At 37.7% G+C, this 14,464-nt stretch overlaps 1 protein-coding gene across 1 annotated transcript in view; it reads left to right on the top strand.

Moving 5' to 3' along the window:
* Nucleotides 1–14,464, top strand: part of LOC112916315 (disintegrin and metalloproteinase domain-containing protein 5-like) — a 135,207-nt gene that overhangs the window by 98,745 nt on the left and 21,998 nt on the right. Inside the window, exon 18 of the mRNA XM_072762691.1 lies at nucleotides 364–583. Coding sequence (XP_072618792.1) covers nucleotides 364–583 — 220 coding nt within the window. The remainder of the gene's footprint in view (nucleotides 1–363; nucleotides 584–14,464) is intronic.

The raw sequence follows: 14,464 nt of genomic DNA, 5'->3' as shown, positions 1-14,464 counted from the left end.
AATAATTATTTATTCTATTTTACTAATGAAATAATTGAAGACTAGTTATAATTTACTAGAAATAATTGAAGACTAGCTCAAATTTCAGAAACTAATATAAGACAGACCAGGCTGTCAGATTTCAAATTTAATTTTTCCCTTGGCACATAGCCTCACAAAACAAAAAATGTCACATCATACATAAATCAGTATGCTCAAAAATGTTTTCTGAGAGAAAATTGTTGAAAACTGGAGTTAAGTTAGTAAGTTAATTTAGTAAAATTAGTTGTTAGTAAAACACTTTTTTTAAAACTTAGGTACATCAGCAATCTATGTTATTTCAGTAAATAATACGATGATTTTTTTCCTTCCTTATGCTTCTAGTAATCTTCTATGTGGAAAATTAGTCTGTGCGTGGCCACACAAGGCATTAGTATCACGTGTAAATTTGTCTGTGATTTACTCACATGTCCGAGAGGAAATGTGTGTATCTACATATCGAAGCAAAGAAAAGACCATTAAAAATACACGGACAACATATGAAACACCTGAGGATAGAGATGATACATTTGTACAAGATGGCACTGTGTGTGGTCCTGCTATGGTAATTAGAACTACAAAATTTCCAGTGTTTATTTTTTTTTATTTTTTATTTTTTTTAATTTTTTATTTATTTATGATAGTCACACACAGAGAGAGAGAGAGAGAGAGAGAGGCAGAGACACAGGCAGAGGGAGAAGCAGGCTCCATGCACCGGGAGCCCGACATGGGATTCGATCCCGGGTCTTCAGGATCGCGCCCTGGGCCAAAGGCAGGCGCCAAACCGCTGCGCCACCCAGGGATCCCAATTTCTAGTGTTTTAAAAAAATTTATAGTATACTCATTTTGGCAATATACCAAGCAATTCATTTTTAAATAGCCTTATTGAAATATTGTTTACCATAAAAATCACCCATAATCTGTACAATTCATTGCATTTGGTTAATATATGGAATTGTGCAACCATCACCATGCCCAGTTTTAGAGCATACCATTACTCTTGCCCATTTATCCATCTTTCCCCATAAGCAACTCATCCAATTTTCCCAGTTATTAACATCTAACAATGATATGGTGCATTTGTTATAATCAATGAACTAATCATACATTATATTAAATAAATTCCATACTTCATTCAGATTTATTTTACCTAATGTCTTTTCCAAGATTCCACCAAAAAGGCCATATTACATTTATTATGTATCTTAAAGCTTCTCTTGACAGTGACAGTTTCTCATAATTTCTTTTTTGATGGCCTTGTGAGTTTTGAGGAGAACTAGTAAGATATTCTGTAGAATGTCCCCCAAATTAAGATTTGTCTGATGTTTCTCTCATGAGCAGGCTACGTTTATGTGTTCTTGGAAGGAAACCCCAGAGGTAAAGTATCTTTCGTCATATCATTGTCAAGTGTTGATATTAACCTTGATCACTTGCCTGAGGTAATATTTGTCAGATTTCTTGCTGTAAAGTTACTCTTTAGTTCCATCTTTATATTCTACTTCCTTGAAAGAAGTTACTGTGCATAGCCCATATTTAAGGAGTAGGAAGTTTGTTACACCTTCTTGGAGGCTCAGTAGCTACACAAATTATTTTGAATTCCTCTGCACTGAAGGTTAGTTTGTTCTACATTTATGTATTCAGTCATTTATTTGTAACATTTATTTGTAACTCATGGTCTGGGTTATAATCCAATACTACTTTATTGATTTCATTGTTCAAGTTTTTCTATATTTGGTCAATCAACTCATGTCTTTGACAAACTTGTAACATTGTGATTTCAATCAACTCATGTCTTTGACAAACTTGTAACATTGTGATTTTTTTTTCCTTCTGAGTGCTTGCTTACTTTCCAGAATCACAAGATGTTCTACATTCATATAGTATGTTTCCTGCCCCAGTTCTTAAAATCAGCCTTTCTCCAAGGAGCCCGGGTTCATTTGATTGGGAAATGGTATTTAGAAACCAAGATCTAGGTATTAATTTTGCTTTTTGCTATTGGAGTGTCACTTTTTCTGGCCCCATCAGCAGACAGAACTAGGAAATTTTTATATCTACATACTATTCATGCATATGAAAATATATAGATACATATACATGAATATATGTATTTATGTATATATGTATATAATCGTACTCATATTTTATATATATCTCTATATCTATATATCTACATTAAAAAACATGAAGTCAGAATTATACTTTTCAATTGAATCCACAATATAGGGTTCATTCTAGCTTACCTTTTCATATCTGTGATTGTTTTCTTTGATAGTGATATACTTTGGCACTTTCTTTGACAGTGATATATGTAAATTCCATCCTTGGATGCATCTGGAATGCACATTAAACCATCTCAGAAATGCTGACTCATTCCACTGTGAAATTATTTTTGCCTTTATTCTGAAGTGTATGTAAAAATATTTTATTTAAGAATTATTTGGGTTAATTCATTTTTCCTCCTTGACATGTTTAGATTGTTCATTTGAAAAACAGTAAACTTTTTGGATTTCCCCTTGTCCTTGTTCACTTTATTTTAGTTTAGTTTTTTATATGTGAAATATAAAATGATTTTTGAGATTCAAAACTATAGGGGCACTTGGGCCACTCAGTTGGTTAAGCACCCAACTCTTGATTTCAGCTCAAGTTGTGATATCAGAGTTGTGAGATGGAGCCTGGTGACTAGCTCTGTTCTCAGCATGAGTCTCTCCCCGCTTTGCTCCTCTGGGCCCTCTACTCTGCTCTTGTGCACATGTGCTCTCTCTCTCTCAAAATCTTTTAGAGAATTTAGAAATTAAAAAAAAAAAGATTTAAAATTGTATATGGTTATACTCAAAGAATTATCATTTTTTTATCCTTCTACTCCATTCCCATCCCTGTAAATTTTCTACCATTTTCATTACTCTCCTCTACTCTCAATAGAGAAACAATTAGTTTTTATTAGTTTCTATTCTCTTAGTTTTTATTTAGTTTTAGTTATCTTATCTTTTATTTTTGCATAATGGTGCAGATATGTACATTTTTTTATATCTCCTTTTTTAAACAAGTTCTATAAGTACTTTTGCACTTCTTTTTGCTTAACACATTTCATGGGAATTAATTTACATTAGTTCCAGTGACTCCTTATTCTTTTATGTTTTCTGGCTGAACTTTACTTGATTGATTAAAATTAACATGATTTTTCTATTAAATAATTTATATACATCAAAAATGACTTGAAAATACAGAAAAGGAATAATAAGAGGAAAAAATCATTTATAGTACTATCACCTAGAAATAAGTTCTCTTTACATTTCAGAACACTTATTTCCAGTATTTTTTGGTGTTTGTAACATTTTTTCCATTGTCTTAACATTACAAAGTTAATAGAAATATAAATTTTAAAGGTAATATATCTTTGAATACCTTTGGAAATGGAGAAAAATATAAAGAAGGAATCTACTTACCCAGAATTAGCCATAGTTATTGGTGATCTTTTTTTCTTTAATTAAACTTTTAATTTTGAAATAATTATACTTTAATGGAAAGTAGGTTAGAGAGGTCCTGTCTATCCTACACCCAGATTGTCTTAATATCTTTAACCTATGCAATATAAAAAAATAGGAAATTGATTGAAACCTTATTTAAATTTCATCTCTTTTCACATGAATGTGTTTATGTGTATGTGTAGTTCTGTGCAATTCTATAACGTGTATATTCATGGGACCATTATCACAATCAGTATACAGAGAACCGTTCCATCACCAAAATGGAACTCTGTCATGGCTTCACTTTGCAGTCATATCTTTCCCCTGTATACCTGATCCCATGTTCTAATCAGGTCTCCATCTTTATAATTCCATCATTTGGAAAGTGTTATAATAATAGAATCATGTAGTAACCTGTAGAGATTAGTTTTGTCACCCAGCATAATATCCTTGGGATCTATCAAGAAGGCTGCATGTGTCATAATTTGTTCATATTTAGTGCAGAATAATATTCCATTGTATAGTTATACCACAGTTTGCCTAACCATTCATTCTTAACCATAAAGAGTATTTGGGGAGCTCCTGGGTGGTTCAGTTGGTTAACTTCCCAACTCTTGATTTTGTTCTGCTTAGAGGATTCTCTTCCCCACTCCCTCTACCCCACCTCCGACTTGCAGATGTACTTTCTCTCTCTCTCTCTCTCTCTCTCTGAAATAAATAATCTTTAAAAAAGTATTTGGGTTGTTTTCAGTTTTCAGCTACTACAAATAAGTTGCTATTGACATTTGTGTGTAAGTTTTTGTGTGGACATGTTTTCATTTCCCTGGAATGCAGTTGCTGAACCATGTGGCCAATATATATTTAATTTCATAAGGAATTGCAAATCTATTTTCCAGAGTGGCTGTACAACTTTACATCCCCATCAGCAATGTATAAAAGATCCAGTTTCTCTGCATCTTCACCAGCATTTGGTGTTATCAGTTTTTTATTTTAGCCATTCTAATAGGTGGATAGTGATATCTCATTGTAATTTTAATTTCATTTCCTTAATAGTTAATGATGTATATCTTTTTGTGTGTTTATGTGCCATTTATATGTTTTTGTCAGTAAAATGTCTCCTAAAGTTCTTTTTGGATTTTCTAGTTGTATTTTTTTTATTGTCAAGTTTTGATATTTTACACTGGATACTAATTTTTTTGTCAGTTAAGTGGTTTGTAAATATTTTCTTTTAATCTGTAGTTTAAGTTTCATCCTCTTCACATGGGCTTTCACAGAGTAAGCATTTTAAAGTCAACTCAAAGAGCTCTTTGCCTAGTCCTAGATAGCCCAAATTTTCTGCCATGTGTTTTTCTTTTTTAAAAAAAGATTTTATTTATTTGTCAGAGAGAGAGAGAGAGAGAGAGAGAGAGAGAGAGAGAGAGAAAGTGCACACAAGCAGGGGGAGAGGCAGAGGGAGAAGCAGACTCCCTGCTGAGCAGGGAGCCCAACACAGGGCTAGATCCCAGGACCCTATGATCATGACCTGAGCAAAAGGCAGATGCTTAACTTACTCAGCCACTCATGTACCCTGTGCCATGTGTTTTTCTAAACATCATTTATTTTGAGTAAATTTTTGAATAAGCTGTGAGACTTAGGTCAAGATTTTATGTCTATGGATACTTTAGTAGGGTTCTCCAGAGAAACAGAAACAATAGTGTGTGTGTGTGTGTGTGTGTGTGTGTGTATTTGTGTTTATGTGTGTGTATTTTTACAGGGACAGAATGAGTGGTTTATTTCAAGGAATTAGTTCATTTAACAGTGGGGGTTGGCAAGTTCAAAATCTAGCAGTCTGGAAATTCAGAGAAGAGTTGATGTTTCAGTCTATACACAAAGATAAACTCAAAATGTATGAAAGATCTAAATTATGTGAGACAAGAATCCGTCAAAATCCTAGAGGAGAACACAGGCAACAACCTCTTAAGAACTTGGCCACAGAAACTTCTTGCAACACACATCTATGAAGGCAAGGGAAACAAGAGCAAAAATGAACTATTGGGACTTCGTCAAGATAAAAAGCTTCTCTGCACAGTGAAGGAAACAGCCAGTCAACAAAATTAAAATACAACCTACAGAATGGGAGAAGATATTCACAAATGACATATCAGATAAAAGGCTAGTATCCAAGATCTGTAAAGAATGTATCAAACTCAACACCCAAGAAACGGACAATCTAGTCATGAAATTGGCAGAAGACATGAACAGACATTTCTCCAAAGAAGACCTACACATGGCCATTGGCACATGAAAAAATGCTCCACATCACTTGCCATCAGGGAAATGCAAACCAAAACCACAATGAGATGCCACCTCACACCAGTGAGAATGGCGAAAATTAACAAGACAGGAAACAACAAATGTTGGCAGGAATGTGGAGAAAGGGGAACGCTCTTGCACTGTTGTGGGAATGCAAGCTGGTACAGCCACTCTAGAAAACAGTATGGAGGTTCCTCAAGAAGTTAAAAATGGAGCTACCCTATGACCTAGCAATTGCACTCCTGCATATTTACCCAAAGATACAGATGTCATGAAACAACAGGACACCTGTGCCCCAATGTTTTATAGCAGCAATGTCCACGATTGCCAAACCATGGAAGGAGCCACGATATCCTTCAACAGATGAATAGATAAAGAAGATGTGGTATATACATGCAATGGAATATTACTCAACTATCAGAAAGGACAAATACCTACCATTTGCTTTGGCATGGATGGAACTGGAGGATATTATGCTGAGTGAAATAAGTCAATTGGAGAAAGACAATCATAATATGGTTTCCCTCATATGGGGAATATCAGAAATAGTGAAAGGGACTGTAAGGGAAAGGAGGGAAACAAGAGTGGGGAAAAATTAGAGGGAAGACAAACCATGAGAGACTCCTCTAACTCTGGGAATCAAACAAAAGAGTTGCAGAAGGGGACGAAGGTGGTGGGATGGGATGACTGGGTTGACAGGCACTAAGAAGGGCACTTGATGGGATGAACACTAGGTATTATATGTGGGCAAATTGAATTTAAATAAATTTAAATATATTTTCAAAAGAGCATCCAAAATGGTAGGGAAGAAGTAAAATTTTTGACTATTTGCATATGGTGTGATACTATACAGAGAAAACCCTAAAAGAAGGGAGGGGCAAGATGGCTGAAGAATAGGGTCCCCAAGTCACCTGTCCCCACCAAATTACCTAGATAACCTTCAAATCATCCTGAAAATCTACGAATTCGGCCTGAGATTTAAAGAGAGACCAGCTGGAATGCTACAGTGAGAAGAGTTGGCGCTTCTTTCAAGGTAGGAAGACGGGGAAAGAAATAAAGACACAAAAGGCCTCCAAGGGGGAGGGGCCCCGCGAGGAGCCGGGCTAAGACTGGGGCGGGTGTCCCCAGGACAGGAAAGCCCCGTCCCGGAGGAGCAGGAGCTGCACCAACCTTCCCGGGTGGAAAGGCGCTCGCAAGGAGCTCGGGCAGGATCCCAGAAAGGCGGGGATGCCCTCAGGCTTCCGGGACACTAACAGACGCTTGCGCCCCGGGGAGAGTGCGCAGAGCTCCCTGAAGGGCTGCAGCATGGCTGGACCTGGGAGCAGCTCGGAGGGGCTAGGTCTGCGGCTGCGAAGAGAGGGGGCTGCCCAGCCGGGAGCTCGAATCCAGGAGCGAAGGCCCGGGAGCACAGGGCGCCGGGACACAGCCCAGGATCAGGCCTCCCCCAGGGACAGGCAGAGGCCGGGAGGGCCCAGGACAGCAAGGAGCTCCTGTCCCGAGCTGAGCAGATCAGCGGCCCCGCCCCGGAGCATCCAGGCCCTGCAGACAGAGAGCCCCGGAGTTACTGTGGGGGCTGAATCTAGGGCTCCAGAGCTGGCCCCGCCACTGCGGTTGTTCCTCCTGGGGTCTCACGGGGTAAACAACTCCCACTGAGCCCTGCACCAGGCAGGGGGCAGAGCAGCTCCCCCAAGTGCTAACACCTGAAAATCAGCACAACAGGCCTCTCCCCCAGAAGACCAGCTAGATGGACAAGTGCCAGGGGAAGTCAAGGGACTTAAAGTATACAGAAACAGAAGATACTCTCCTGGGATTTTTTTTTTTCTTTTTGATTTCTGTTGCTTCCCCCACGCTTTTTTCTTTCTTTCTTTTTCTTCTCTCTCTCTCTCTCTCTTTTTTTTTTTTTTTTGCTTTTTTTCTTTTTGCTTTTTCTCTTTTCTTTCCTTTCTCTCCTCTCTTTTTTTCCTTTTCCCAATACAACTTGTTTTTGGCCACTCTGCACTGAGCAAAATGACTAGAAGGAAAACCTCACCTCAAAAGAAAGAATCAGAAACAATCCTCCTCCCACAGAGTTAAAAATCTGGATTACAATTCAATGTCAGAAAGCCAATTCAGAGGCACTATTATAAAGCTACTGGTGGCTCTAGAAAAAAGCATAAAGGACTCAAGAGACTTCATGACTGCAGAATTTAGATCTAATCAGGCAGAAATTAAAAATCAATTGAATGAGTTGCAATCCAAACTAGAAGTCCTAACGACAAGGGTTAACGAGGTGGAAGAACAAGTGACATAGAAGAAAAGTTGATGGCAAAGAGGGGAACTGAGGAAAAAAGAGACAAACAAAAGACCATGAGGATAGAATAAGGGAAATAAATGACAGCCTGGGGAAGAAAAACCTACATTTAATTAGGATTCCCGAGGGCGCGGAAAGGGACAGAGGTCCAGAATATGTATTTGACCAAATCATAGCTGAAAACTTTCCTAATCTGGGAAGGGAAACAGGCATTTAGATCCAGGAAATAGAGAGATCCCCCCCCTAAAATCAATAAAAACCATTCAACACCTCGACATTTGATAGTTAAGCTTGCAAATTCCAAAAATAAAGGGAAGATCCTTAAAGCAGCAAAAGACAAGAAATACCTGACTTTTATGGGGAGGAATATTAGGGTAACAGCAGACCTCTCCACAGAGACCTGGTGGGCTAGAAAGGGCTGGCAGGATATATTCAGGGTCCTAAATGAGAAAAACATGCAACCAAGAATACTTTATCCAGCAAGGCTCTCATTCAGAATGGAAGGAGAGATAAAGATCTTCCAAGACAGGCAGGAACTGAAAGAATATGTGACCTCCAAACCAGCTCTGCAAGAAATTTTAAGGGGGACTCCTTTAAGAAGAAGTCCAGTGGAACAATCCACAAAAACAAGGACTGAATAGATATCACGATGACTCTAAACTCCTATCTTTCAATAGTAACTCTGAACGTGAACGGGCTTAATGACCCCATCAAAAGGCACAGGGTTTCAGACTGGATAAAAAAGCAGGACCCATCTATTTGCTGTCTACAAGAGACTCATTTTAGACAGAAGGACACCTACAGCCTGAAAATAAAAGGTTGGAGAACCATTTACCATTCAAATGGTCCTCAAAAGAAAGCAGGGGTAGCCATCCTTATATCAGATAGATTAAAATTTACCCCGAAGACTGTAGTGAGAGATGAAGAGGGACACTATATCATACTTAAAGGATCTATCCAACAAGAGGACTTAACAATCATCAATGTATATGCCCCGAATGTGGGAGCTGCCAAATATATCAATTAATAACCAAAGTTAAGACATACTTAGAAAATAAAACACTTATATTGGTGACTTCAATCTAGCACTTTCTACACTTGATAGGTCTTCTAAACACAACATCTCCAAAGAAATGAGAGCTTTATATGATACACTGGACCAGATGGATTTCACAGATATCTACAGAACTTTACATCCAAACTCAACTGAATACACATTCTTCTCAAGTGCACATGGAGCTTTCTCCAGAATAGACCACATACTGGGTCACAAATCGGGTCTGAACCGATATCAAAAGATTGGGATCATCCCCTGTGTGTTCTCAGACCATAATGCCTTGAAATTAGAACTAAATCACAACAAGAAGTTTGTAAGGACTTCAAACACGTGGAGGTTAAGGACCATCCTGCTAAAAGATGAAAGGGTCAAACAGGAAATTAAGGAAGAATTTAAAAGATTCTTGGAAACTAATGAGAATGAAGATACAACCGTTCAAAATCTTTGGGATGCAGCAAAAGCAGTCCTGAGGGGGAAATACATCGCAATACAAGCATCCATTCAAAAACTGGAAAGAACTCAAATACAAAAGCTAACCTTACACCTAAAGGAGCTAGAGAAAAAACAGCAAAAAGATCCTACACCCAGCAGAAGAAGAGAGTTAATAAAGATTCGAACAAAACAACGAAATTGAGACCAGAAGAACTGTGGAACAGATCAACAAAACCAGGAGTTGGTTCTTTGAAAGAATTAATAAGATAGATAAACCATTAGCCAGCCTTATTAAAAAGAAGAGTGAGAAGACTCAAATTAATAAAATCATGAATGAGAAAGTAGAGATCACTACCAACACCAAGGAAATACAAACGATTTTAAACATTATGAACAGCTATATGCCATTAAACTAGGCAATCTAGAAGAAATGAACGCATTTCTGGAAAGCTACAAACTACCAAAACTGGAACAGGAAGAAATAGAAAACCTGAACAAGCCAATAACCAGGGAGGAAATTGAAGCAGCCATCAAAAACCTCCTAAGACACAAAAGTCCAGGGCCAGATGGCTTCCCAGGGGAATTCTATCAAACGTTTAAAGAAGAAACCATACCTATTCTACTAAAGCTGTTTGGAAAGATAGAAAGAGATGGAGTACTTCCAAATTCGTTCTATGAGGCCAGCATCACCTTAATTCCAAAACCAAAGACCCCACCAAAAAGGAGAATTACAGACCAATATCCCTGATGAACATGGATACAAAAATTCTCAACAAGATACTAGCCAATAGGATCCAACTGTACATTAATAAAATTATTCACCATGACCAAGTAGGATTTATTCCTGGGACACAAGGCTGGTTCAACCCTCATAAAACAATCAATGTGATTCATCATATCAGCAAGAGAAAAACCAAGAACCATATGATACTCTCATTAGATGCAGAGAAAGCATTTGACAAAATACAGCATCCATTCCTGATCAAAACTCTTCAGAGTGTTGGGATAGAGGGAACATTCCTCAACATCTTAAAAGCCATCTACGAAAAGCCCACAGCAAATATCATTCTCAGTGGGGAAGCACTGGGAGCCTTTCCCCTAAGATCAGGAACAATACAGGGATGTCCACTCTCACCACTGCTATTCAACATAGTAGTGGAAGTCCTAGCCTCAGCAATCAGACAACAAAAAGACATTAAAGGCATTCGAATTGGCAAAGAAGAAGTCAAACTCTCCCTCTTCCCTGATGACATGATACTTTACATAGAAAATGCAAAAGCCTCCACCCCAAGATTGCTAGAACTCATACAGCAATTTGGCAGTGTGGCAGGATACAAAATCAATGCCCAGAAGTCTGTGGCATTTCTATACACTGAGACTGAAGAAAGAGAAATTAAGGAGTCAATCCCATTTACAATTGCACCCAAAAGCATAAGATACCTAGGAATAAACCTAACCAAAGAGGTAAAGGATCTATACCCTAAAAACTATAGAACACTCCTGAAAGAAATTGAGGAAGACACAAAGAGATGGAAAAATATTCCATGCTTATGGATTGGCAGAATTAATATTGTGAAAATGTCAATGTTACCCAGGTCATTTACACGTTTAATGCAATCCCTATCAAAATACCATGGACTTTCTTCAGAGAGTTGGAACAAATTATTTTAGGATTTGTGTGGAATCAGAAAAGACCCCAAATAGCCAGGCGAATTTTAAAAAAGAAAACCATATCTGGGGGCATCACACTGCCAGATTTCGGGTTGTACTACAAAGCTGTGGTCATCAAGACAGTGTGGTACTGGCACAAAAACAGACACATAGATCAATGGAACAGAATAGAGAATCCAGAAGTGGACACTCATCTTTATGGTAAACCCATATTCGATAAAGGAGGAAAAACTATCCATGGAAGAAAGACAGCCTCTTCCATAAATGGTGCTGGGAAAATTGGACATCCACATGCAGAAGAATGAAACTAGACTACCCTTTTCACCATGCACAAAGATAAACTCAAAATGGATGAAATATCTCAATGTGAGACAAGATTCCTTCAAAATCTAGAGGAGAACACAGGCAACACCCTTTTTGAACTCAGCCACAGTAACTTCTTGCAAGATACATCCACGAAGGCAAAAGAAACAAAAGCAAAAATGAACTATTGGGACTTCATTAAGATAAGAAGCTTTTGCACAGCAAAGGATACAGTCAACAAAACTCAAAGACAACCTACAGAATGGGAGAAGATATTTGCAAATGACGTACCAGATAAAGGGCTAGTTTCCAAGATCTATAAAGAACTTATTAAACTCAACACCAAAGAAACAAACAATCCAATCATGAAATGGGCAAAAGACATGAAGAGAAATCTCACAGAGGAAGACATAGACATGGCCAACATGCGCATGAGAAAATGCTCTGCATCACTTGCCATCAGGGAAATACAAATCAAAACCACAATGAGATACCACCTCACACCAGTGAGAATGGGGAAAATTAACAAGGTGGGAAACCACAAATGTTGGAGAGGATGTGGAGAAAAGGGAACCCTCTTACACTGTTGGTGGGAATGTGAAATGGTGCAGCCACTCTGGAAATGTGTGGAGGTTCCTCAAAGAGTTAAAAATAGACCTGCCCTACAACCCAGCAATTGCACTGTTGGGGATTTACCCCAAAGATACAGATGCAATGAAATGCCAGGACACCTGCACCCCAATGTTTCTAGCAGCAATGTCCACAATAGCCAAACTGTGGAAGGAGCCTCGGTGTCCATCAAAAGATGAATGGATAAAGAAGATGTGGTTTATGTATACAATGGAATATTACTCAGCCATTAGAAATAACAAATACCCACCATTTGCTTCAACGTGGATAGAACTGGAGGGTATTATGCTGAGTGGAATAAGTCAATCGGACAAGGAAAAACATTATATGGTCTCATTCATTTGGGGAATATAAATAATAGTGAAAGGGAATATAAGGGAAGGGAGAAGAAATGGGTAGGAAATATCAGGAAGGGAGACAGAACATGAAGTCTCCTAACTCTGGGAAACGAAATAGGGGTGGTGGAAGGGGAGGAGGGCAACGGGTGGGGGTGAGTGGGTGACGGGCACTGATGGGGGCACTTGACGGGATGAGCACTGGGTGTTATTCTGTATGTTGGCATATTGAACACCAATAAAAAATAAATTTATTATTTAAAAAAGGGAAAATAAAAAAATTATTACGTGTTAAAACAGAAAAAAACCCTAAAAGACTCCACCCAAAAATTACTAGAACTGATAAATTCATTCATTATATTCCCAATATACAAAATCAAGGTACAGAGATTTGTTGCATTTCTAAACACTAATAATCAAGCAGCAGAAAAATAAATTAAAATAATCCCATTACATTTGCAGCCAAAACAATAAAATACCTAGGAATAACCTTCAACAAAGAGATGAAAGCCTTATTCTGAAAACTATTAAACACTGATGAAAGCAATTGGACATGACAGAAAGGACTGGAAAGATATTCCCTGTTCATGGAATGAAAGAACAAATACTTTTAAAATGTCTACAATACCCTAAGCAATCTATGGTTTTAATACAATCACTAACAAAACAGCATTTTTTACAGACTAGAAAGAAACAGTACTAAAATGTGTTTGGAAGCCACAAAAGACCCTGAATAGCCCAAGCAATCTTGAAAATTAAAAACAAAACTGGAGGTAGCACAATTCCGAACTACAAGTTATATAACAAAGTGGTATTGATCAAAAGAGCATGGTACTAGCACAAGAATAGACACCTAGATCAATGGAACATTATAGAAGCCCAGAAATAATCCCACAATTATATGATAATGTTCAACAAAGGAGGAAAGAGTATGGAATGGGAAAAAGTCTCTTCAACAAATGGTCTTGGGAAAACTGGACAGCTACATGCAAAAAATGAAACCGGACCACTTCCTTACACCATGCACATAATAAACTAAAAATGGATTAAGGACCTAAATGTGAAACAGGAAACCATTAAAATCCTACAGGAGAGAACAGGCAGTAGTTTCTTTGACATTGGCCATAGCAACTTCTTTATAGATATATTTCCTGAAATCTGGGAAACAAGCAAAAGTGAACTGTTGGAACTACATCAAAGTAAAAAGCTTCTGTACAGTGAAGGAAACATCCAACTAAAAGACAACCTACAGAGTGGGAGACAATATTTGCAAATGACATATTTGATGAAAGATTAGTATCCAAAATATATATTTATACAACTCAACACCTAAAAAAATCCAACAAAAAATGGGCAGAAGGTATGAACAGAAATTTTTCCAAAGAAGACATCCAGACACAAAAAGATGCTCAACATCACTCATCATCAGGGAAATGCAAATCAAAACCACAATGAGATATCACTTCACACCTGTCAGAATGGCTAAAATAAGAAAATTCAAGAAACGACGAGTGTTGGGGAGGATGTGGAGAAAAAGGAACCCTCATCCACAATGCAAACTTGTACAGCCACTCTAGAGAACAGAATGGCAGTTCCTTCAAAAGTTAAAAATAGAACTACCCATAATCACAGTACTGAGTATTTACCCAAAGAATACAAAAATAGAATTCAAGGGGATACAGGCACCCTAAAATTTATAGCATCATTATCAATGATAGCCAAGCTATGGAAAGAGCCCAAATGTCCATCAATGGTGAGTGGATAAAGAAGATGTAGATATATAGAGTAGAATATTACTCAGCCATCAAAAAAGAATGAAATCTTACCATTTGCAATGACATGGATGGATCTAGAATGTATTATGCTGTGTAAAATAAGTCTTTTTTCTTAGAGAAAGACAAATACCATATTATTTAACTTACATATGTAATTTAAGAAATAATACAGATGGACATATGGAAGGGGAAAAATG

Source organism: Vulpes vulpes, chromosome 7, assembly GCF_048418805.1.
Source record: "Vulpes vulpes isolate BD-2025 chromosome 7, VulVul3, whole genome shotgun sequence".
Lineage (NCBI taxonomy): Eukaryota > Metazoa > Chordata > Mammalia > Carnivora > Canidae > Vulpes > Vulpes vulpes.
This window is presented reverse-complemented; position numbering and strand designations above follow the sequence as displayed.